At 44.3% G+C, this 23,604-nt stretch overlaps 1 protein-coding gene across 3 annotated transcripts in view; it reads right to left on the reverse strand.

The window, feature by feature from the left end:
- Window positions 1–17,826, reverse strand: part of LOC121844893 (TSC22 domain family protein 4-like) — a 69,815-nt gene extending 51,989 nt beyond the window's left edge. For 2 of the 3 annotated variants that reach the window (XM_042315363.1, XM_042315364.1), the window contains exons 1-3: window positions 17,067–17,826; window positions 6,556–7,255; window positions 1,778–1,935 (exon numbers count right to left, since the gene is read on the reverse strand). In XM_042315363.1, coding sequence (XP_042171297.1) covers window positions 1,877–1,935; window positions 6,556–7,255 — 759 coding nt within the window. In that variant the 5' untranslated portion in view covers window positions 17,067–17,826 and the 3' untranslated portion in view covers window positions 1,778–1,876. Of the gene's footprint in view, window positions 1–1,777; window positions 1,936–4,659; window positions 5,405–6,555; window positions 7,256–17,066 lie in introns of those variants that run through there. The other variant, XM_042315366.1, reaches the window with a different exon arrangement.
- Window positions 17,827–23,604: the final 5,778 nt, after the last annotated feature.

The raw sequence follows: 23,604 nt of genomic DNA on the forward strand, positions 1-23,604 counted from the left end.
GCAGCACCCACCCGTAGCACGCGCTCCAGCAGGTATATCTCACTGGTCACCCCAAAGCCAATTCCTCCTTTGGCTGCCTTTCCTTCCAGTTCTCTGCTGCCAATGACTGGAACTAATTGCAAAAATCGCTGAAGTTGGAGACTCATACCTCCCTCACTAGATTTAAGCATCAGCTATCAGAGAATCTTACAGATCAATGTACCTGTAAACAGCCCATCTGTAAATAGCCCATCCAGCCAACTACCTCCTCCCCATATTGTTATTTATCTTGCTCTTTTGCATCCCAGTATCTCTACTTGCACATTCATCTTCTGCACATGTATCACTCCAGTGTTAAATTGCTAAATTGTAATTATTTGGCCACAATTGCCTATTTATTGCCTTACCTCCCTAATCTTACCTCATTTGCACACACTGTATATAGACTTTTCTATTGTGTTATTGACTGTGCGTTTGTTTATTCCATGTGTAACTCTGTGTTGTTGTTTGTGTCAAACTGCTTTTCTTCATCTTGGCCAGGTCGCAGTTGCAAATGAGAACTTGTTCTCAACTGGCCTACCTGGTTAAATAAAAAATTTAAAAGTCCTCCAGTTGTTGCCATGATGCTCCTGCCTGTGTCTGAGTGATTGAAGCGGGGAGAACAGGGCATGGCTTGGCCATCCTGCGACACCTGGTTTTGTAGGTGTGCACCCAATGGTGCGTTCGGCTGCACGCATCACCCCCTGACTGTATGCGTAACTGACAACGTAGTCCAAGAATATTAATTAGACCACTATAAACATAGTCCTAGAATATTAATTAGACCTCCATAAACATAGTCCAAGAACATTAATTAGACCACCATAAACATAGTCCTAGAATATTAATTAGTACATGGTAAACGTAGTCCTAGAACATTCATTTGTACACCATAAACATAGTCCTAGAATATTAATGAGTACACGGTAAACACAGTCCAAGAATATTAATTAGTACACAGTAAACGTAGTCCTAGAATATTAATTAGTACACAGTAAACGTAGTCCTAGAATATTAATTAGTACATGGTAAACGTAGTCCTAGAATATTAATTAGTACACAGTACACGTAGTCCTAGAATGTTAGGTCTCTCTGGGTTTTTTCTCAGTATTTAGTCAGTACAGAACATTCTAGTTATATTGTTCTTATTTGAAAATGTTTGTAGATTTGTCTTTGAGCTGTTGTTGTCAAATTAATGTTCCGTATTATGTCATGATTCATGTGGACTCCAGGAAGAGTCGCTGCTGCTTTCACAACAGCTAATGGGGATCCTAATAAAAAAGCAAGTTGGATTGAACGGTAGAAAACAACCAGAATGGAGGGATGTGTGTGTGTGGTATGGTTGCAGTATTTAGACCATATCTGTGATTGTGCACATTGTACTGTGAAGTGCAGGCACTAGTTGCCTTACTTCTCTATTCTGAGCAGAGAAACTGGGAAGGTGTGGAGCCTGTCATTGAGCTGGCATGACTGACAGGAAAGTGATACTTTCACAAGTCTAACCTGGGGTCCATCCATATGCACACACTACTCTGGGTGGCCTCTCTATCACACTGTGGGGTATTTGGCACTCTGCTGCTACTAAACCTGCCCCCACCCCCCCACACACAGCACAATAGAGAAACAGCTCTCTCTCAAAAACAACACCTTCCACCTAACAGAAACATGACGGTCAAATCCACCCACTGTACTAGAGGGGGGTCTAACACACACACCACACCACAGACAGACCCACAACAGACCCAAACACAGACCATACCTGTCGTCCCCTGGCAGATGGACAGCCTCCCCGGAGCCGAACATGGACCAGGCCGAAGAAGTCTGGATGGGAATCAGACTGGGTAGGAAAGTACCATCTCTACCCTGTAGGGGGGGCCCAGGGGAGCTGGGCTGGGAATGAGACACTCTCAACAGAGACTAGAGAGAGAGTGGATATGGGGAGAGAGAGAGGGGGAGAGAGAGACCCCAACAGAGAGAGAGAGAGAGACCCCAACAGAGAGAGAGAGAGAGAGAGGTGGAGAGAGACCGACAGCGAGAGGGGGAGAGACCGACAGAGGGGAGAGAGAGACCCCGAGAGAGAGAGGGGGAGAGAGAGACCCCGACAGAGACCGACAGAGCGAGAGAGACCCCGACAGAGAAAGAGACAGGGGGAGAGAGAGAGAGAGGGGGAGAGAGACCGACAGCGAGAGGGGGAGAGACCGACAGAGGGGAGAGGGAGACTCCGACAGAGAGAGAGGGGGGAGAGAGAGCCAGACACAGAGAGAGAGTGGGAGAGAGAGACCCAGACAGAGAGAGGGAGAGAGAAAGAAAGACAGAGAGACCAACAGAGGGGAGAGACAGAGAAAAAAAAACAGTTATGAAATATTTTCATGTTGGAATTTACAAGAATTTAAGTCCTCTGCTTTTGGGCTAAATAGCAGAAACGCAGACTTCCTGAAAGAAATTGATGATGTTGATACTGTAGTACTACAGGAAACATGGTGCAGAGGTGAAGCAACAACCTTTCCCTCCCCACATACCCCCAGAAACAACTATGACAAAGTGAAAAACTCAAATGGAGCACTGCTCCTGAAGCTCTGTGGAACACTGGGTCTGTACATAGTCAATGGTAGGCTGAGAGGGGACTCTTCTGGTAGGTCCACCTTCAGCTCTTCCCTTGGCAGCAGCACTGTAGACTACTTCCTCACCGACCTAAACCCAGAGTCTCTCAGAGCCTTCACAGTCAGCCCACTGACACCTCTCTCAGAGCCTTCACAGTCAGCCCACTGACACCTCTCTCAGAGCCTTCACAGTCAGCCCACTGACACCTCTCTCAGAGCCTTCACAGTCAGCCCACTGACACCTCTCTCAGAGCCTTCACAGTCAGCCCACTGACACCTCTCTCAGAGCCTTCACAGTCAGCCCACTGACACCTCTCTCAGAGCCTTCACAGTCAGCCCACTGACACCTCTCTCAGAGCCTTCACAGTCAGCCCACTAACACCCAACCATGAAGCATCACGGCCCAATAAATGGCATGGTACTAAACAGGCCTATAGATGGAGTGAGAACAGACATCTACCAAAAAGCAATTAGTAGCCAAAAAAAACTATCTCTCCTGGACAACTTTTTAGCCTTAACATTCTCCTACAGAAATGAAGGTGTACATTTGGCCGTTTGGAACATAAACTTTATATCTGACAAATGATCCTCCTTGGATAATCTAGACACACAAGGGGAAACCAAAGATAATAGAGAATGAAAAATGGTTTGATAATGATTGGAGAAATCTAAAGAAGTCATTGAGAAATATATCTAATCAAAAACACAGAGAACCAGACATAAAAAAATAGGCCTTCAATGTGGGGAAACACTGAAACAATACAAACACACCCTAAGAACAGAAAAGAAACAGAACATTAGAAATCAGCTGGATGGAATTGAGGAATCCATAGAATCAAACCACTTCTGGGAGAATTGGAATAAATTAAACAAACCTCATCATGAGAAATTGGCTATCCAAAATGGGGATATGTGGAGAAATCACTTTGCAAACCTCTACAGCAATATAACAAAGAGCCCAGGACAAAAAGATACACAAGAACATTTACAAAACTTTGAATCAGCAGTCAAAGACTATCAGAATCCTGTGGATACCCCAATGGAAGAAATATTTGAAAAACTACGCACTCTCCAACCCGAAAAGGCCTGTGGTGCTGATGGCATTTTAAATTAAATGATCAAATATACAGACCACAAATTCGATATTTGGGGAAAGATTTAAAATAAATAAAAATGGAGACAAATTTAACCCAAATTAGAGAAATTTGCATGAGCAGCAATTTAGGGAAAATTCTTTGCAGTATCATAAATAGCAGACTACATAATTTCCTTGATGAACACAACATCCTGAGCAGAAGCCAGCTTGGATTTTTACCAAATCACCACAGAACAGACCCCACTTATACCCTCCACACTAACAGACAAACAAGTCAACCACATTTATACCCTCCACACTAAAAAATATGATGTTATTAAATCAATGTACACTAAAAACAAATGTGTGGTTAAAATTGGCAACAAGCAAACAGACTTCTTCTCTCAGGGACGTGGAGTGAAACAGGGATGCCTAATAAGTCCAACACTATTTAACATCTACATTAATGAGTTAACAACAAGCAAACATACTTCTTCTCTCAGGGACAGGGAGTGAAACAGGGCTGCCTAATAAGTCCAACACTATTTAACATCTACATTAATGAATTGGCAAAAACATTAGAAGAATCGGCAGTACCTGGTCTCACCCTACACAACACTGAAATCAAGTGTCTGCTGTACGCAGATGACCTGGTGCTACTGTCTCCCACTAAGGAGGGTCTGCTGTCTCCCACTAAGGAGGGTCTGCTGTCTCCCACTAAGGAGGGTCTGCTGTAGACAGATGACCTGGTGCTACTGTCTCCCACTAAGGAGGGTCTGCTCTCTCCCACTAAGGAGGGTCTGCTGTAGACAGATGACCTGGTGCTACTGTCTCCCACTAAGGAGGGTCTGCTGTACACAGATGACCTGGTGCTGCTGTCTCCCACTAAGGAGGGTCTGCTGTAGACAGATGACCTGGTGCTGCTGTCTCCCACTAAGGAGGGTCTGCTGTACACAGATGACCTGGTGCTGCTGTCTCCCACTAAGGAGGGTCTGCTGTACACAGATGACAGTCTGGCTATAGAGACCGGTCATCACAGACCAACCTGGCTACCCAGAGAGAACAGTCTGGCTATAGAGACCGGTTGTCACAGACCAACCTGGATGCTCAGAGAGGACAGTCTGGTTGCCCAGAGAGGACAGTCTGGTTGCCCAGGGAGGAAAGTCTGGTTGCCCAGGGAGGACAGTTTGGCTATGGAGACCGGTCGTCACAGACCAACCTGGCTGCCCAGAGAGGACAGTCCATGCTCACTCTGCTCCAGGGGAGAGGTAGAGACAGAGCTGCATTTCCTATGACACTGTGACAAATACTCAGACCTAAGAGAATCTTCCTTTCCCAAAATTATAATTCAATATAAAGAATTTCAAACTATAAAAGATTAAGAAAATAAGTCTAATATGTATTGGGTGAAAAGTCAAAATGTGCAGTTTTGGAAGCCAAACATGTCCTCCTGCCACAACCTGAGGGACAGTCAGTGAAAAGTGAAATGTAACGTCAACAATCTGGTTTTGTTTTGTCTTTCATACAAGGTTATGTGTCTTCTCAGTCATGTTGACACTGGTCTACTACCAGGTAATGTGTCTTCTCAGTCATGTTGACACTGGTCTACTACCAGGTCATGTGTCTTTTCAGTCATGTTGACACTGGTCTACTACCAGGTCATGTCATCCTTTGACAATATAAGTAATTTAACTTTCCATGTCCATAAAGTCTACTGAATTTAAATTTAATTGAAAATTGAGATACAGAGGGGGAGAGAAAGAGTGGGGGAGAGAGGACAGAGAGAGAGATGGAGACAGGGGGGAGAGAGAGAGGGAGACAGGGGGAGAGAGAGAGAGGGAGACAGGGGGAGAGAGAGAGAGGGAGACAGGGGGAGAGAGAGACGGGGGGAGACAGGGGGAGAGAGAGACGGGGGGAGACAGGGGGAGAGAGAGAGAGGGAGACAGGGGGAGAGAGAGACGGGGGAGACTTACTTACACATGCTATCAACAAACCTCTGCTTGGGAATGTAGGAAGGTGTGTGTATTGTCTGTGTGTGTATATATATGTATTGTCTGTGTGTGTATATGTGTATTGTCTGTGTGTGTATATGTGTATTGTCTGTGTGTGTATTGTCTGTGTGTGTGTGTATGTGTATTGTCTGTGTGTGTGTGTATATGTGTATTGTCTGTGTGTGTGTGTATATTGTCTGTGTATGTATATGTGTATTGTCTGTGTGTGTGTATGTGTATTTTCTGTGTGTGTGTGTGTGTGTGTATGTGTATTGTCTGTGTGTGTGTATATTGTCTGTGTATGTAGATGTGTATTGTCTGTGTGTGTGTGTATATTGTCTGTGTATGTATATGTGTATTGTCTGTGTGTGTGTGTATATTGTCTGTGTGTGTATATGTGTATTGTCTGTGTGTGTGTGTGTGTGTATATTGTCTGTGTGTGTATATGTGTATTGTCTGTGTGTGTGTATATTGTCTGTGTGTATATGTGTATTGTCTGTGTGTGTATATGTGTATTGTCTGTATGTGTGTATATGTGTATATTGTCTGTGTGTGTATATGTATATTGTCTGTGTGTATATGTGTATTGTCTGTGTGTGTGTATATGTGTATTGTCTGTGTGTATATGTGTATTGTCTGTGTGTGTATATGTGTATTGTCTGTGTGTGTGTGTATATGTGTATTGTCTGTGTGTCTGTGTGTATATGTGTATTGTCTGTGTGTGTATATGTGTATTGTCTGTGTGTGTGTGTATATGTGTATTGTCTGTGTGTGTATATGTGTATTGTCTGTGTGTGTATATGTGTATTGTCTGTGTGTGTATATGTGTATTGTCTGTGTGTATATATGTGTATTGTCTGTGTGTTTTCACCCTCCCGGTAGCGTCCACATCCAGGCGTAGAGGGGGTGGGATGTTCCGTGGGCGGGGGCTGGGCAGGGGGCATGGAGTCGACCACTCGCAAGTTGAATCTTTCCAGGTGTGTGGGGTTGGGCGGGTCACTGTGGAGGAGAGGCTTCAGCCCTCCAAACCCCTCCACGTCTGACCCTATTGGCTGGGCCAGCAAGTGGGAGGTACCCTGAGAGTGAACAAGGTGTCCTGTCCTGAGAGTGCGCATGTGCCCCAGCAGCTCGCCTCCAGCCCCTCCCCCAGCCCTCTGTAGACCAATCCCCTCCAGGGACTCCAGAGAGTGGGCGTGTCTCATGCTGTCCATCACCCATCTAGGCCCCACCCCTTCCTCTCGTTCCAAAAAGTCTGTACAGGTCCACCGCCCCCGGCAATAGGGTCCTCCATGGCCCTGGCCCAATCTGACAACTCGAAACCTGGACCCCTGCCCCACAGCATCTTGTGAGTTGGATTTCCTCAGAGAGAGGGGAGTCGTCGGCTGGGAGAAACTTCCCTGCTGGTGGGAGAGGCCAGGCTGGGAGGAATCAGTGGATTGGCTGGAGGACTGAAGGGAGGGATTTGATTGGCTAGAGGCCTGAACATGGGGTGGGGCTTCCCCAGAGCTCTGCGTGTAGTCTGACGTCACACTAGTAATCTGGAAGCCACTCCTCTTCTTCCCCCCACTCATCTAAACACACAGACACACACAGTGAGTGCTGGGCTTGTGTCAGTAGGGTTGGGCTCTCCCTAAAACTCTGTCTGGTCTGTCCTGTTCTTCTAACATACAGTGGGGCAAAAAAGTATTTAGTCAGCCACCAATTGTGCAAGTTCTCCCCCTTAAAAAGATGAGGCCTGTAATTTTCATCATAGGTACACTTCAACTATGACAGACAAAATGAGAAAAAAAATCCAGAAAATCACATTGTAGGAATTTTAATGAATTTATTTGCAAATTATGGTGGAAAATAAGTATTTGGTCAACGACAAACAAGCAAGATTTCTGGCTCTCACAGACCTGTAACTTCTTCTTTAAGAGGCTCCTCTGTCCTCCACTCATTACCTGTATTAATGGCACCTGTTTGAACTTGTTATCAGTATAAAAAGACACCTGTCCACAACCTCAAAACAGTCACACTCCAAACTCCACTATGGCCAAGACCAAAGAGCTGTCAAAGGACACCAGAAACAAAATTGTAGACCTGCACCAGGCTGGGAAGACTGAATCTGCAATAGGTAAGCAGCTAGATTTGAAGAAATCAACTGTGGGAGCAATTATTAGGAAATGGAAGACATACAAGACCACTGATAATCTCCCTCGATCTGGGGCTCCACGCAAGATCTCACACCGTGGGGTCAAAATGATCACAAGAACGGTGAGCAAAAATCCCAGAACCACACGGGGGGACCTAGTGAATGACCTGCAGAGAGTTGGGACCAAAGTAACAAAGCCTACCATCAGTAACACACTACGCTGCCAGGGACTCAAGTCCTGCAGTGCCAGACGTGTCCCCCTGCTTAAGCCAGTACATGTCCAGGCCCGTCTGAAGTTTGCTAGAGAGCATTTGGATGATCCAGAAGAAGATTGGGAGAATGTCATATGGTCAGATGAAACCAAAATATAACTTTTTGGTAAAAACTCAACTCGTCGTGTTTGGAGGACAAAGAATGCTGAGTTGCATCCAAAGAACACCATACCTACTGTGAAGCATGGGGGTGGAAACATCATGCTTTGGGGCTGCTTTTCTGCAAAGGGACCAGGATGACTGATCCGTGTAAAGGAAAGAATGGGGCCATGTATCGTGATATTTTGAGTGAAAACCTCCTTCATTCAGCAAAGGCATTGAAGATGAAATGTGGCTGGGTCGTTCAGCATGACAATGATCCCAAACACACCGTCCGGGCAACGAAGGAGTGGCTTCGTAAGAAGCATTTCAAGGTCCTGGAGTGGCCTAGCCAGTCTCCAGATCTCAACCCCATAGAAAATCTTTGGAGGGAGTTGAAAGTCTGTGTTGCCCAGCAACAGCCCCAAAACATCACTGCTCTAGAGGAGATCTGCATGGAGGAGTGGGCCAAAATACCAGCAACAGTGTGTGAAAACCTTGTAAAGACTTACAGAAAACATTTGACCTCGGTCATTGCCAACAAAGGGTATATAACAAAGTATTGAGAAACTTTTGTTATTGACCAAATACTTATTTTCCACCATAATTTGCAAATAAATTCATAAAAAATCCTACAATGTGATTTTATGGATTTTTTTTCTCATTTTGTCTGTCATAGTTGAAGTGTACCTATGATGAAAATTACAGGCCTCTCTCATCTTTTTACGTGGGAGAACTTGCACAATTGGTGGCTGACTAAATACTTTTTTGCCCCACAGTATATATATATAGTCCTCTGTCTGGTCTGTCCTGTCTGTGGAGAACAGGACCAGACTGTATATACTGAACAAAAATAGAAACAACAATTTCAACTGTTTTACTGAGTTACAGTTCAGGAAATTAGTCATAAGAAAATCAGTCAATTGAAATACATTTTTATTTTACCTTTATTGAACGAGGCAAGTCGGTTAAGAACAAATTCTTATTTTCTATGACTGTGCCTGTCCAGGGGCTGAATGACAGATTTGTACCTTGTCAGCTCGGGGATTTGAACTTGCAACCTTCCGGTTACTAGTCCAACGCTCTAACCACTAGGCTACCCTGCTGCCCCATAAATATATTAGGCCCCAATTTATAGATTTCACATGACTGAGCAGAGGCTCACATGGGAGCAGAGCAGAGTTTTTTTTTTTAATTGCATCTTAATGAAAACAGACATACATTAACAACATGATTAATAATTATAATGTATTAATTGAACGTGTATACATATATTTATTTAACCAGGTGGCCAGTTGAGAACAAGTTGTCATTTATAACTGCGACCTGGCCAAGACAAAGCAAAGTGACACAACAGAGTTTACACATGGAATAAAGGTACAGTCGATAACACAATAGGAACATCTATGTACATTGTGTGTAAATGTAGAAGAGTAGGGAGGTGAGGCAATAAATAGGTCATAGAGGTGAAATAATTACAATTTATCATTAACACTGGAGTGATAGATGTGCAGATGATGATGTGCAAGTAGAGATAATGGGGTGCAAAAGGAGCAAGATGAATAACAATATGGGGATGAGGTAGTTGGCTGGAAGGGCTATTTACAGATGGGCTGTTTACAGGTACATTGATCGGTAAGCTGCTCTGACAGCTGATGCTTAAAGTTAGTGAGGGAGATAAGACTTCAGCTTCAGAGATTTTTGCAATTCGTTCCAGTCATTGGCAGCAGAGAACTGGAAGGAAAGGTGGCGAAAGGAGGTGTTGGCTTTGGGGGTGACCAGTGAGATATACCTGCTGGAGCGCTTGCTACGGGTGGATGTTGCTATGGTGACCAGTGAAATATACCTGCTGGAGCGCGTGCTATGGGTGGATGTTGCTATGGTGACCAGTGAGGTGAGATAAGGCGGGGCTTTGCATAGCCAAGCCATAGATGACCTGGAGCAAGTGGGTTTGGCGACGAATATGTAGCGAGGGCCAGCCAACGACAGCATACAGGTCGCAGTGGTGGGTAGTATATGGGGCTTTGGTGACAAAACGGATGGCACTGTGATAGACTGCATCCAGTTTGCTGAGTAGAGTGTTGGAGTCTATTTTGTAAATTACATCACTGAAGTCAAGGATCGGTAGAATAGTCTGTTTAACAAGGGTATTTTTGGCAGCATGAGTGAAAGATGCTTTGTTGCGATATAGGAAGCCGATTCTAGATTTAATTTTGGATTTGAGATTCTTAATGTGAGTCTGGATGGAGAGTTTACAGTCTAACCAGACACCTAGGTATTTGTAGTTGTTCATATGTTCACATAAGTCAGAACCGTCCAGAGTAGTGATGCTGGATGGGCGGGCAGGTGCAGGCAGCGATTGGTTGAACAGCATGCATTTAGTTTTACCAACATTTAAAAGCAGTTGGAGGCCATGGAAGGAGAGTTGTATGGCATTGAAGCTCATTATTTGGAGGTTTGTTAACACAGTGTCCAAAGAAAGGTCAGAAGTATACAGAATGGTGTTGTCTGCATAGAGGTGGATCAGAGAATCACCAGCAGCAAGATCGACATCGATGATGCATACAGAGAAGAGAGTCGGCCCGAGAATTGAAAACTGCGGCACCCCCATAGAGACTGCCACAGGTCCGGAAAACATGCCCTCCGATTTGACACACTGAACTCTGTCCGAGAAGTAGTTGGTGAACGAGGCGAGGCAGTCATTTTAGAAACTAAGGCTTTTGAGTATGCCGATAAGAATGCGGTGATTGACAGAGTTGAAAGCCTTTGCCAGGTCAATGAAGACAGCTGCACAGTCCTGTATTTTATCGATGGCGGTTATGATATCGTGGAGAAGGTATGGTGGGAACTTAGCTTTCGAAGATTTTAGAAAGGCAGGGCAGGATGGATATAGGTCCATAACAGTTTGGGTCTAGAGTGTCTCCCCCTTTGAAGAGGGGGCTGACCGTGCAGAGCAGTTGGCAGGGGTAGCCAGGTGGAAAGCATGGCCAGCCGTAGAAAAATGCTTACTGAAATGATCGATTATCATAGATTTACCGGTGGGGACCGTGTTTCCTAGCCTCAGAGCAGTGGGCAGCTGGGAGGAGGTGCTCATATTCTCCATGGACTTTACAGTGTCCCAAAACTTTGGGGAATTAGTGCTACAGGATGCAAATTTCTGTTTGAAAAAGCTAGCCTTAGCTTCCCTAACTGACTGTATATTGGTTCCTGAATTCCCTGAAAAGTTGCATATTGCGGGGACTATTCGATGCTCCTGCGGTCCACCACAGGGTGTTTTTGTGTTGGTCAAGGGCAGTCAAGTCTGGGGTGAAACAAGGGCTATATCTACTCTTAGTTCTATATTTTTTTGAATGGGGAATGCTTAAAGATATATCAAAGAGAGACCAATGTTATTGTGAAGTGGTTACTGAATAAACTGAAGATATATACATTCCATTCCACCACCAGCTGCCCCATTAAACAACACAACAATATAGATTAAATAACTTGTTCCCAGCCTTCGCTTCCTCTGCTTCAACCTAGTCACTGAATAATGGTCACCTTGACCTTTTTGAGCACCACAACTTGCTAATGGACAGAGCATAAAATGTTATTTTTGGTCTACCAGCCACTCAGATTTTTTTAACCAGACAAATATTTTTTCCCAGTAAAATTACACTAACAAAACCTGGACGTGCATGCTTTGAAATGTTTCTAAAACAATACATGTATTACTGCTGAGAAGTAATGTGCTATATTGTTGAATTTAATTTAAAAAAAAAGATTGTGACCACTTTTAACCAAAATATGAGACAAAAATGTTCACCTGCCCCTTTAAAGGGCGAGAGGTTACCGTGGTAATGCGAGTTTGTGCCTGTGAGATCGAGAGCCTGACTAGTATTGCTTATCTTCCCTAGCAGTTGAAACTCAAACATTGAAAATCAACCTAGCATCTGAACAAAATAATGTAAATAGCTAAGGAACACAGGGACAGTATCACTTCAGTTTCAGGTAAATTAAACACATTTTTACGCCTTCTAAAACTGTATCTGTCTTCACACAGCCCCCAGCCAGGCACAGTGACGCAGAAATACTTTGCACATTTTAGTGTGCATTCAGTTCCTGTCAGAGTTCCTCAGTAGCGAGCCACAGCCTACAGACAAGGAACATGCCCCAACTCCCGGAACAGGAAACCTCCGTGACGGCGGCCCACAGACATCATCCTATTTGCCGAACATTGGAATGATTTTCTAATGTCATACTTCTCCATAACCTAAAAAATTGCAATGCCAGCCATATCAATGTTTGAAACCTGGATGTTTTACATAGGCCAAAATCCCACCATAGAAATAAAGCGAAGATTTCCTGATATTGAAACCAGCATTTCTTCTTCTACTACTGCCCAAAGACAGTAAGACCCTGTTGCATCTTCAGATATTCCCTCTACATTTCTACCTGCTGTCTATCCATCGGTCACATTATAAAAACCTAACCGTAAACCTAAACCTTCTTCTACTACTGTCCAAAGACAGTAAGACCCTGTTGCATCTTCAGATATTCCCTCTACATTTCTACCTGCTGTATAACCATCTGTCACATTATAAAAACCGCATCAGGTTTAAGAACGGTGTTCTCCCAAAATAGCATTCTGGAACATTGACACATTTGGCTGAGACCAGTGAACACATTGCTGCGCCAATGAACACGCCAGCTAACCACATCATATGGTGTTGAACACGCCAGCTAACCACATCATATGGTGTTGAACACGCCAGCTAACCACCAGTCTGCACAACTCTGCCAGGAACTAGGATCAAGAGAGACACAAGTGTTTTAGTACCACATCTCTTGACACAATGATGAAAATAATCATGACCTCTAAACCTTCAAGCTGCATACTGGACCCTATTCCAACTAAACTACTGAAAGAGCTGCTTCCTGTGCTTGGCCCTCCTATGTTGAACATAATAAACGGCTCTCTATCCACCGGATGTGTACCAAACTCACTAAAAGTGGCAGTAATAAAGCCTCTCTTGAAAAAGCCAAACCTTGACCCAGAAAATATAAAAAACTATCGGCCTATATCAAATCTTCCATTCCTCTCAAAAAGTTTAGAAAAAGCTGTTGCGCAGCAACTCACTGCCATCCTGAAGACAATGTATACAAAACGCTTCAGTCTGGTTTTAGATTTTCCAGCACTGAAACTGCACTTGTGAAGGTGGTAAATGACCTTTTAGTGGCGCCAGACCCAGGCTCTGCATCCGTCCTCCTGCTCCTAGATGTTAGTGCTGCTGGTGAAGCTACAAAATTGTCCTCGCTGTCCTCGCTGGAAGCTTGTGTTTCAGACATAAGGAAGTGGATGGCTGCAACGTTCTACTTTTAAACTCTGACAAAACAGAGATGCTTGTTCTAGGCCTGAAGAAACAAAAAGATCTTCTGTTGAATCTGACAATTAATCTTGATGGTTGTACAGTCGTCTCAAATAAAACTGAGGGACCTCGGCGTTACTCTGGACCCTGATCTCTCTTTTGACGAACATATCAAGACTGTTTCAAGGACAGCTTTTTTCCATTTACGTAACATGAAAAAAAAATCTGAAACTTTTTGTCCAAAAATGATGCAGAAAAATAAATTCATGCTTTTGTTACTTCTAGGTTAGACTACTGCAATGCTCTACTTTTCGGCTACCCGGATAAAGCACAAAATAAACTTCAGTTAGTGCTAAATACGGCTGCTAGAATCCTGACTAGAACCCCAAAATGTGATCATATCACTCCAGTGCTAGCCTCCCTACACTGGCTTCCTGTTAGGGCAAGGGCTGATTTCAAGGTGTTACTGCTAACCTACAAAGCATTACATGGGCTTGCTCCTACCTATCTCTCTGATTTGGTCCTGCCGTACATACCTACACGTACAAGACGCAGGCCTCCTAATTGTCCCTAGAATTTCTAAGCAAACAGCTGGAGGCAGGGCTTTCTCCTATAGAGCTCTATTTTTATGGAATGGTCTGCATACCCATGTGAGAGACGCAAACTCGGTCTCAACCTTTAAGTCTTTACTGAAGACTCATCTCTTCAGTGGGTCATATGATTGAGTGTAGTCTGGCCCAGGAGTGGGAAGATGAACGGAAAGGCACTGGAGCAACGAACTTCCCTTGCTGTCTCTGCCTGGCCGGTTCCCCTCTTTCTAACTGGGATTCTCTGCCTCTAACCCTATTACAGGGGCTGAGTCACTGGCTTACTGGTGCTCTTCCATGCCGTCCCTTGGAGGGGTGCGTCACTTGAGTGGGTTCAGTCACTGACGTGGTTTTCCTATCTGGGTTGGCGCTCCCCCCTTGTGTTGTGGCGTGGCAGAGATCTTTGTGGGCTATACTCGGCCTTGACTCAGGATGGTAAGTTGGTGGTTGAAGATATCCCTCTAGTGATGTGGGGGCTGTGCTTTGGCAAAGTGGGTGGGGTTATATGCTGCCTGTTTGGCACTGTCCAGGGGTATCATCAGATGGGGCCACAGTGTCTCCTGACCCCTCCTGTCTCAGCAGCCTCCAGTATTTATGCTGCAGTAGTTTATGTGTCGGGGGGCTAGGGTCAGTTTGTTATATCTGGAGTACTTCTCCTGTCCTATTCGGTGTCCTGTGTGAATTTAAGTGTGCTCTCTCTAATTCTCTCCTTCTTTCTCTCGGAGGACCTGAGCCCTAGGACCATGCCTCAGGACTACCTGACATGATGACTCCTTGCTGTCCCCAGTCCACCTGGCCGTGCTGCTGCTCCAGTTTCAACTGTTCTGCCTTATTATTATTGGACCATGCTGGTCATTTATGAACATTTGAACATCTTGGCCATGTTCTGTTATAATTTCCACCCGGCACAGCCAGAAGAGGACTGGCCACCCTACATAGCCTGGTTCCTCTCTAGGTTTCTTCCTATGTTTTGGCCTTTCTAGGGAGTTTTTCCTAGCCACCGTGCTTCTACACCTGCATTGCTTGCTGTTTGGGGTTTTAGGCTGGGTTTCTGTACAGCACTTTGAGATATCAGCTGATGTACGAAGGGCTATATAAACACATTTGATTTCATGAAAGTTTGATTTTATAGCAATTTATTTGAATTTGGCGCTCTGCATTTTCTTTGGCTTTTGTCAATTTATTTCCTGAAAAATAATTAAAGTAGTCGGCAATATCAGTGGGCTTTGTGATGAATAAGCCATCTGATTCAATGAACAATGGAGTCGAGTTGGCTTTTTTCCCAGAATTTCAGTTAAGGTGCTCCAAAGCTTTTTATTATCTTTCCTTTATATAAATGCATCTTTGTTTCATAGTATAGTTTATTTAGTCACATGATTTCTTAATTTGCAGTAAGTTTGCCAATCAGTTGGGCTGCCAGACTATTTTGAACTTCACAAATCAAAACTGTATTTTTAGCAGTTAGGCTTTTATCAATATCTTGAAATAAAAATTAATTAAGTACACATCGATATTTCGAGGAGTAAGAGGTTTCACCAAATATAGATATTACAGTAGTACTTTACAACACCGGTCTTCATCGTGGACAATGATATACAGTAGGGCAAGGGTCTTCATAGAGGACAGATAAGTATTAATGTCAGACCAGTGTAGTACTAACCTACTGCTAACCCTAAAGGGGTAGGGTTTGACACTTATCGGTTCAACAATCACTCAGCTATGTGCTTGAAATTAATTCAGATCAATGACGTCATCAGTCAGAACTCACAATGGATCCTCTACGCAGCACAAGGCGTGCCACATCAATACGGATCCGAGCCCCTTCTGTGCCATTCGAGAAGGGCGCAACTGCAGCCCACAATTTGAGCATTATATGTGGGCATTCCGGAATCTGTAAGAACCCCTCTTTAGACTTCTATTGGTATTTTTTTTTTAAATTAGGACTACAGTACATAGGCGGGAGGCAGGGGCGCTCCAGTACAGTCGATGGTGGTAATGCAACCGCCGATAAACCCCTCAGAAGCAGTGGGGGTGACAACAGTAGCTGGCTATAGTTAGCACAGACCGGTAGTGTCCTTCGCACCCGCCTGTCAGGCACTGTTTTCCCGCAATTCAGTTAAAGACAGCGACGGCAGGTGTTCGGCAGGCAGGAGCGAAGGACACTGTGTTAACTTAGCCAACTAGTCATGAGGAGGACTCCGGTACACAGCAGGTGTGAGGCGACACCGTCTGCTAGCTAACTTGCAAGCTAACTAACTAGCCCCCGCCTCCTACCTACCGGAGTAGTTAGCGGTAGGCGACACCGGTAGACAGTGTCCTTCACCCCAGCCTGTCAGGCACAGTGTTGCTCCAGCTTCCCACCTGCTGTTAGGCGGGGGAGTCCGGTAGACAGTGTACTTGGCCCCTGGGTACACAGGAGGCGGGGGTGTCACCGTTTGCTAGCTAACAAAGCTATCCCCCCGCCTCCTGTGTACCCAGGGGCTAAGTACACCGTCTACCGGTCTCCCCCGTCTAACAGCAGGTGGGAAGCTGGAGCAACACCGTGTGCTGGCTAGCTAGTTAGCGTCACCGCCGTCTGTACTAGCGGGAAGCAGGGGCGACCGGAAGACGGTGACCTTCGCCCTAGCTTGTCGGGCACTGTTTTCCTGCAGTTCGATGGTGAGGGCAGGTGTTCAGCATGGCGGGAGCGAAGGATACTGTCTACCAGTGAAAAAACGCATAATACTTTTATTTCCCTTTTGACCCACATTCAAAAGTGTCACACTTTGTGTGGGTGTTCAAGCAGGAACTAATGCAATACTCCTTCCTGCAGATAGAGGAAGTCCACATTGGGGGCTGCAGTTGCACACCATTGTGCCATTCACCGTGTCCCTCTCAATTAAATCTCACTCTCCTGCACAACTTTATTTTAAAAGTATTTTTTCCTTCTTGGTGAAATTTGTTTCAGGCAAAAGATGACGTACCTTGTCCTGGATCTCTACCCGGATTCTGTAGCGGGAGAAGCAGGTTCCAGGGGTTTCAACCGTGTCTGTCGAACATCTAGAGATGGTAGCTTCTATAGGAGTTTAGCTACATGACATCTCATCACTGCCGGACAAATACACTGTATAACCTTAACCAGGTTGATGTAGGTATAAATAAATCTCAACTTTATTATAAGACCTTTCATAAAAGTTGTAGAAAAAGTTGGAAAAGTACTTCTGATCCCATCACCGCTCGGTCGCTCGGTCGGCCGTAACTCCCGTTTCCAGGCTCACCCCACTGTAATAATATCCCGTTGGACCAGAGAGATGGGCAGAGGGCTTGCCCGGGCAGGGGTGAGCCTCGGTTACAGTCCCGTTCCTTGTTCCGTCCTGTGCTTGCAGCTCTTCCATGGAGCCCCGGCCGAGACCGGCATCAGTAGTGTAGCCGCGGAGAGGGAGAGCAGGCTGGAGTTATCACACACACCAGCCCGTTTTTAGCTGGCCTGGTACTTATACTTATCACCATACAAGTTAGCTAACTAGCTACAGTAGCTAAACATTCTGGCTAGCTAGTTAACTACTGTAACTAACTACTTCTGCTTTCCGCAGCGGCGCCGTCTGTCTGTCTTCAGTCACTCCTTCCCCCGTCTCTCTTTCTCTGCTGGAAAAATACCGGTAGCTTTCTCATTCAGCTATAAAAGAACGGTTCTGGTCTCAGTATCTAGCTACATGTTTTTCTATTTTGCAAACTGTTGACAACTTTTATAAACCCGGAAGTTACGCCCCCGTGGAGCCTCGTGTTTATGGTGCCCTGGTGACCCCTGCAGGCCAGATCAGATTACTACAGCCTCCCAGGTTGTAGGGGCAAGGGTTCCGGTGTTATGCCGAAAATCACCCCCTGCCAGAATCCCCCAACCATCTAATTTCCTTATTTTTGTGGCTAGAGTCAAATACTTTGTGACACACATCAGAGTCAAATACTTTCTTTTGAACAAACTTAGTCAGGATAGGCAACCAAAATTAATAATTAATATATGTGTGTTATATTAAACATATAGGAAGGGGTAAAATGTTGGCAAGCAATGAACATTTCAGAACAACTATGGCTGAATTATTATCCTTACACTTTAAAACATACTAGTCGAATAAGACATGTGAGAGATGACGAATTTTGGCAAAGAGATTTATTTATAGACTAATACAAATTCAGTAGAGGGTTTAGGTACAGGCGACATGGGCATCTTTCCGTGCGGGTGCGGTCGGCGGGCGCTGAAGGGGGAGTTCGCCCAGGACGCCATACAAGCTAGAACCGCCACATACACTTGAAACAAATAGCCAAATAGAAAACTGCAGACAAAAATGCTTTCTGCTACTAAGATCAGTGAAATGTAGGCTAAACTGACAACGGAATGCAGAGCAGAAATTTCAACTAGCAAGCATGTTGCAGCAATGAATGTTTGTTTATTCCATGTGTAACTCTGTGTTGTTGTTTGTGTCGCACTGCTTTGCTTTATCTTGTCCAGGTCGCAGTTGTAAATGAGAACTTGTTCTCAACTGGCCTACCTGGTTAAATAAAGGTTAAATAAAATGAAGAACGCAAATAAAATGAAGAACGCAAAGGGGGGGGAGAATTCTGGCAGGGGGGAGATTTTCGGCACAATGGTTTCAAGGCTGATGCCCAGCCCAGAAAGACAATTTCCAAACATGGCCACTTAGAGAAGTCAGATTTGAATATTCATAATAAGACACTTTAGTCATGACTTTTGTGCACAAAACATCCATTGAATTATTCAACTAATTGTAGCTGAGAAGGAAGATATACATTTGTTTAATTCATCCAATGTCTGCCATGTTTTTTGATGACACATTTCAGTCTGCACATTTCAGCCTACACATTTCAGCCTGCCCATTTCAGCTTGCACATTTCAGCCTGCACATTTCAGCCTGCACATTTCAGCCTGCCCATTTCAGCTTGCACATTTCAGCCTACACATTTCAGCCTGCACATTTCAGCCTGCACATTTCAGCCTGCACATTTCAGCCTACACATTTCAGCCTGCACATTTCAGTCTACACATTTCAGCCTGCACATTTCAGTCTCACACATTTCAGCCTGCACATTTTAGCCTGCACATTTCAGCCTGCACATTTCAGCCTGCACATTTCAGCCTACACATTTCAGCCTGCACATTTCAGCCTGCACATTTCAGCCTGCACATTTCAGCCTACACATTTTAGCCTGCACATTTCAGCCTGCACATTTCAGCCTACACATTTTAGCCTGCACATTGCAGCCTACACATTTCAGCCTGCACATTGCAGCCTACACATTTCAGCCTGCACATTGCAGCCTACACATTTCAGCCTGCACATTGCAGCCTACACATTTCAGCCTGCACATTGCAGCCTACACATTTCAGCCTGCACAAACTATGTGATAAATGGTAGCCAATTTAAATCCGACCACCTCACTGACACAACTCTGAAATAAAGGACTCTGGAGTCTGATGCCCAGGCCAAATGGCAAAAACGAGTTCACAAACGGTTCACATCAAAAAAACACTTTAAATTCTTAAACCAATTAAAGATACAATATGTAACTTTTTGGGTAACCTGACCAAATTCACATAGAAATGTGAGTTATAGCTCTTTCATTCACATTGAAAGTGTTAGAGCTGTTCTATTGTGCTCTATTTCTATGCTTCCTGTTCTGAAGTTGAGTTTCTATGTATTTTCCTTACAGTTTTGTACAGCTGGAACTACAATATTTTTGTCTATGGAAAATACATTCCACAGCGGTTCAGATGGTACAATGATTATACGCAATGACTGCTTGTTTTGTCACATAAACTTAAATTAGGCAAACTATTACAATTTTAGTAACCAGGAAATGGCGGAGCGATTTCTGCATAGTACATCTTTAACGGTGCATTTGACAATGGTTCAATTACTTTAACCATCAATTACATTTTTTTAGACACATTTGTATTTATTATGGATCCTCATTAGTTCCTGCCAAGGCAGCAGCTACTCTTCCTGGGGTTTATTATGGATCCTCATTAGTTCCTGCCAAGGCAGCAGCTACTCTTCCTGGGGATTATTATGGATCCTCATTAGTTCCTGCCAAGGCAGCAGCTACTCTTCCTGGGGTTTATTAAGGATCCTCATTAGTTCCTGCCAAGGCAGCAGCTACTCTTCCTGGGGTTTATTATGGATCCTCATTAGTTCCTGCCAAGGCAGCAGCTACTCTTCCTGGGGTTTATTATGGATCCCCATTAGTTCCTGCCAAGGCAGCAGCTACTCTTCCTGGGGTTTATTATGGATCCTCATTAGTTCCTGCCAAGGCAGCAGCTACTCTTCCTGGGGTTTATTATGGATCCTCATTAGTTCCTGCCAAGGCAGCAGCTACTCTTCCTGGGGTTTATTATGGATCCTCATTAGTTCCTGCCAAGGCAGCAGCTACTCTTCCTGGGGTTTATTATGGATCCTCATTAGTTCCTGCCAAGGCAGCAGCTACTCTTCCTGGGGTTTATTATGGATCCTCATTAGTTCCTGCCAAGGCAGCAGCTACTCTTCCTGGGGTTTATTATGGATCCCCATTAGTTCCTGCCAAGGCAGCAGCTACTCTTCCTGGGGTTTATTATGGATCCTCATTAGTTCCTGCCAAGGCAGCAGCTACTCTTCCTGGGGTTTATTATGGATCCTCATTAGTTCCTGCCAAGGCAGCAGCTACTCTTCCTGGGGATTATTATGGATCCTCATTAGTTCCTGCCAAGGCAGCAGCTACTCTTCCTGGGGTTTATTATGGATCCTCATTAGTTCCTGCCAAGGCAGCAGCTACTCTTCCTGAGGTTTATTATGGATCCCCATTAGTTCCTGCCAAGGCAGCAGCTACTCTTCCTGGGGTCCAGCAAAATGAAGGCAGTTTATACAATTTAAAAAACATATTCCACCACTGTTGTATCAATATATTTTGATCATGACATTTTACAATCCAGGGTTACTCCAAGCAGTTTAGTCATCTCAACTTGCTCAATTTACACATAATTTATTACAAGATTTAGTTGAGGTTTAGGGTTTAGTGAATGATTTGTCCCAAATACAATGCTTTTAGTTTAAGAAATATTTAGTGCTAACTTATTCTTTGCCACACACTCTGAAACTAACTGCAGCTCTTTGTTAAGTGTTGCAGTCTTTTCAGTCGCTGTAGTGGCTGACTTGTACTTATTTTATTTTATTGATTTTTATTTCAGATGTCAGGGCTCTTAGTGTTGCGTGCTTTTTATGCCTCAAAAGCTGTGCTTGCAAGCTCTCTGAGTTGTAAGATATGCAAGCCAACATGTGCTGTATGGCCCAAGTAGGTAATGAAGGTGAGATGCATGTTTGACAGAAACATTTGTTTGAATGGCAATAGCTCTTCCATTCCTGTTTCAGTGAGTAGGCCAAAGTAAGCTGAATGAAGCCTATGATAGTAAGCTTGTGGGTGTTCATTCCGAGCTTGTTTGACAATGTTAGCCAGTGATCTATTGTATTTGCGAGTTGCAGAACCACTGAATTCTAATTTCAAAGCTGTACTCATTTAGCATGTGTTGCTGTTGTAGATGTGTCTATTCAACGTTCGCTTCAACAAGTAAAGCCTGTCAGAACCTGTAGCGTTCGGGTAGCCATCCAATGCATCCTCTATGTCAGCTAGGAACGTCTCAGTATCGTTTGGCTGACCTGGAACGGTGTCAAAGATGGGGACATTTTTGACGAGTTTGTCAAGACGTTCTGTGCCAAGCGGGCGGAGAGGGTTGGCTTCATCCTGTGGGGAAATTGGGTCTGAAAGGCCAAGAGGAGAAGCCAAGTCTTGGCTTTGTTGGCGAAGAGGCGCCACATTACTCAGTGTCGAATGGCCAAGAGGAGAAAACTTAGGGACACATGAGGGAGGCGATGTCTGAAACCTTCTATCGTCTTCACTCCTTTGAGTACCAGACTCCGGTTGCTTGGTTGGGTAGTCACCCTGTAGCGCGGGACCATTCTGGACTTCCTCCAGATGGTACCTAAGGGTGGTATTCTGCTTCATAGCAGAGTCCACTTGGGAGCTTAGAGTACTGATTTTAGACACATGAGTTGCACTTGCTCCATTTAGCCTCATACTTATCTGTCATGGTTTGCAGATTTTATTTATTTATTTAACCTTTATTTAACTAGGCAAGTCAGTTAAGAACAAATTCTTATTTACAATGATGGCCTATCAAAAGGCAAAAGGTGTCACGCCCTGACCTTAGAGCTTTTTATGTCTCTATTTTGTTTTGGTCAGGGTGTGATTTGGGGTGGGCATTCTATGTTCCTTTTTCTATGTTTTTGTATTTCTTTGTTTTGGCCGGGTATGGTTCTCAATCAAGGACAGCTGTCTATCGTTGTCTCTGATTGGGAACCATACTTAGGTAGCTTATTCCCACAGGGTTTTTGTGGGTAGTTGTTTTCTGTATGGTTTAGTTTCCTTACAGAACTGTTCGTTTTCCTCTTTGTTCTTTTGTTCAAGTGTTTTGATTTAATAAAATATAATGACAACGCTGCACGTTGGTCCAGTCATTTACAGGAAGAGGATCATGACAAAAGGCCCCCTGCGGGGACAGGGGCTGGGATTAAAAATGAGAAATAAAATAAAAATATAGTACAAAACACACATCACGACAAGAGAGACAACACCACACTACATAAAGAGAGACCTAAGACAACAACATAGCCAGGCAGCAACACATGACAACACAGCATGGTAGCACCACAACATGGTAGCAACACAACATGGTAGCAGCACAAAACATGGTAAAAACATTATTAGGCATAGAAAACAGCACAAAGGGCAAGAAGGTAGAGACAACAATACATCACACATAGCAACACAATATTGCTTAGAATCAAGGGCAATGGTGTCATTGTTGAGGACCTTTAAGGTTGCAGTGACACATCCATAACCTGAGTGGAAACCAGATTGCATACCCGAGAGAATACTATAGACATCAAGAAAGCCAGTCAGTTGAGTAGATCCATGCCTTTTGCGTAAAGAAAGACGCCAGAAAAGGGGCCGCAGGGCATCCTTCTGAGAATCCGGAGGCGAGCGAGTAATCTCCCACTGCCTTCCATTCTACTGGCTAACGTGCAATCATTGGAAAATAAAATTGATGACCTACGATTAAGATTGTCCTACCAACGGGGCATTAAAAACTGTAACATCTTATGTTTCACCGAGACGTGGCTAAACGACGATACGGACAATATAGAGCTAGTGGGATTTTCCATGCACCGGCAGAACAGAGACACTACTTCTGGTAAGACGAGGGGTGGGGGTGTGTGTCTTTTTGTCAATAACAGCTGGGGCGCAATGTCAAATATTTAAAAAGTCTTGAGGTATTGCACCTTATGTACCTTAAGTACCTTATGATAAGCTGTAGACCACACTATCTACAGGAGAGTTCTCATCTGTATTATTTGTAGCCGTCTATTTGCCACCACAGAACGAAGCTGGCACTAAGACCGCTCTCAATCAACTCGA

Source organism: Oncorhynchus tshawytscha, unplaced genomic scaffold, assembly GCF_018296145.1.
Source record: "Oncorhynchus tshawytscha isolate Ot180627B unplaced genomic scaffold, Otsh_v2.0 Un_contig_8471_pilon_pilon, whole genome shotgun sequence".
NCBI classification, from domain to species: domain Eukaryota; kingdom Metazoa; phylum Chordata; class Actinopteri; order Salmoniformes; family Salmonidae; genus Oncorhynchus; species Oncorhynchus tshawytscha.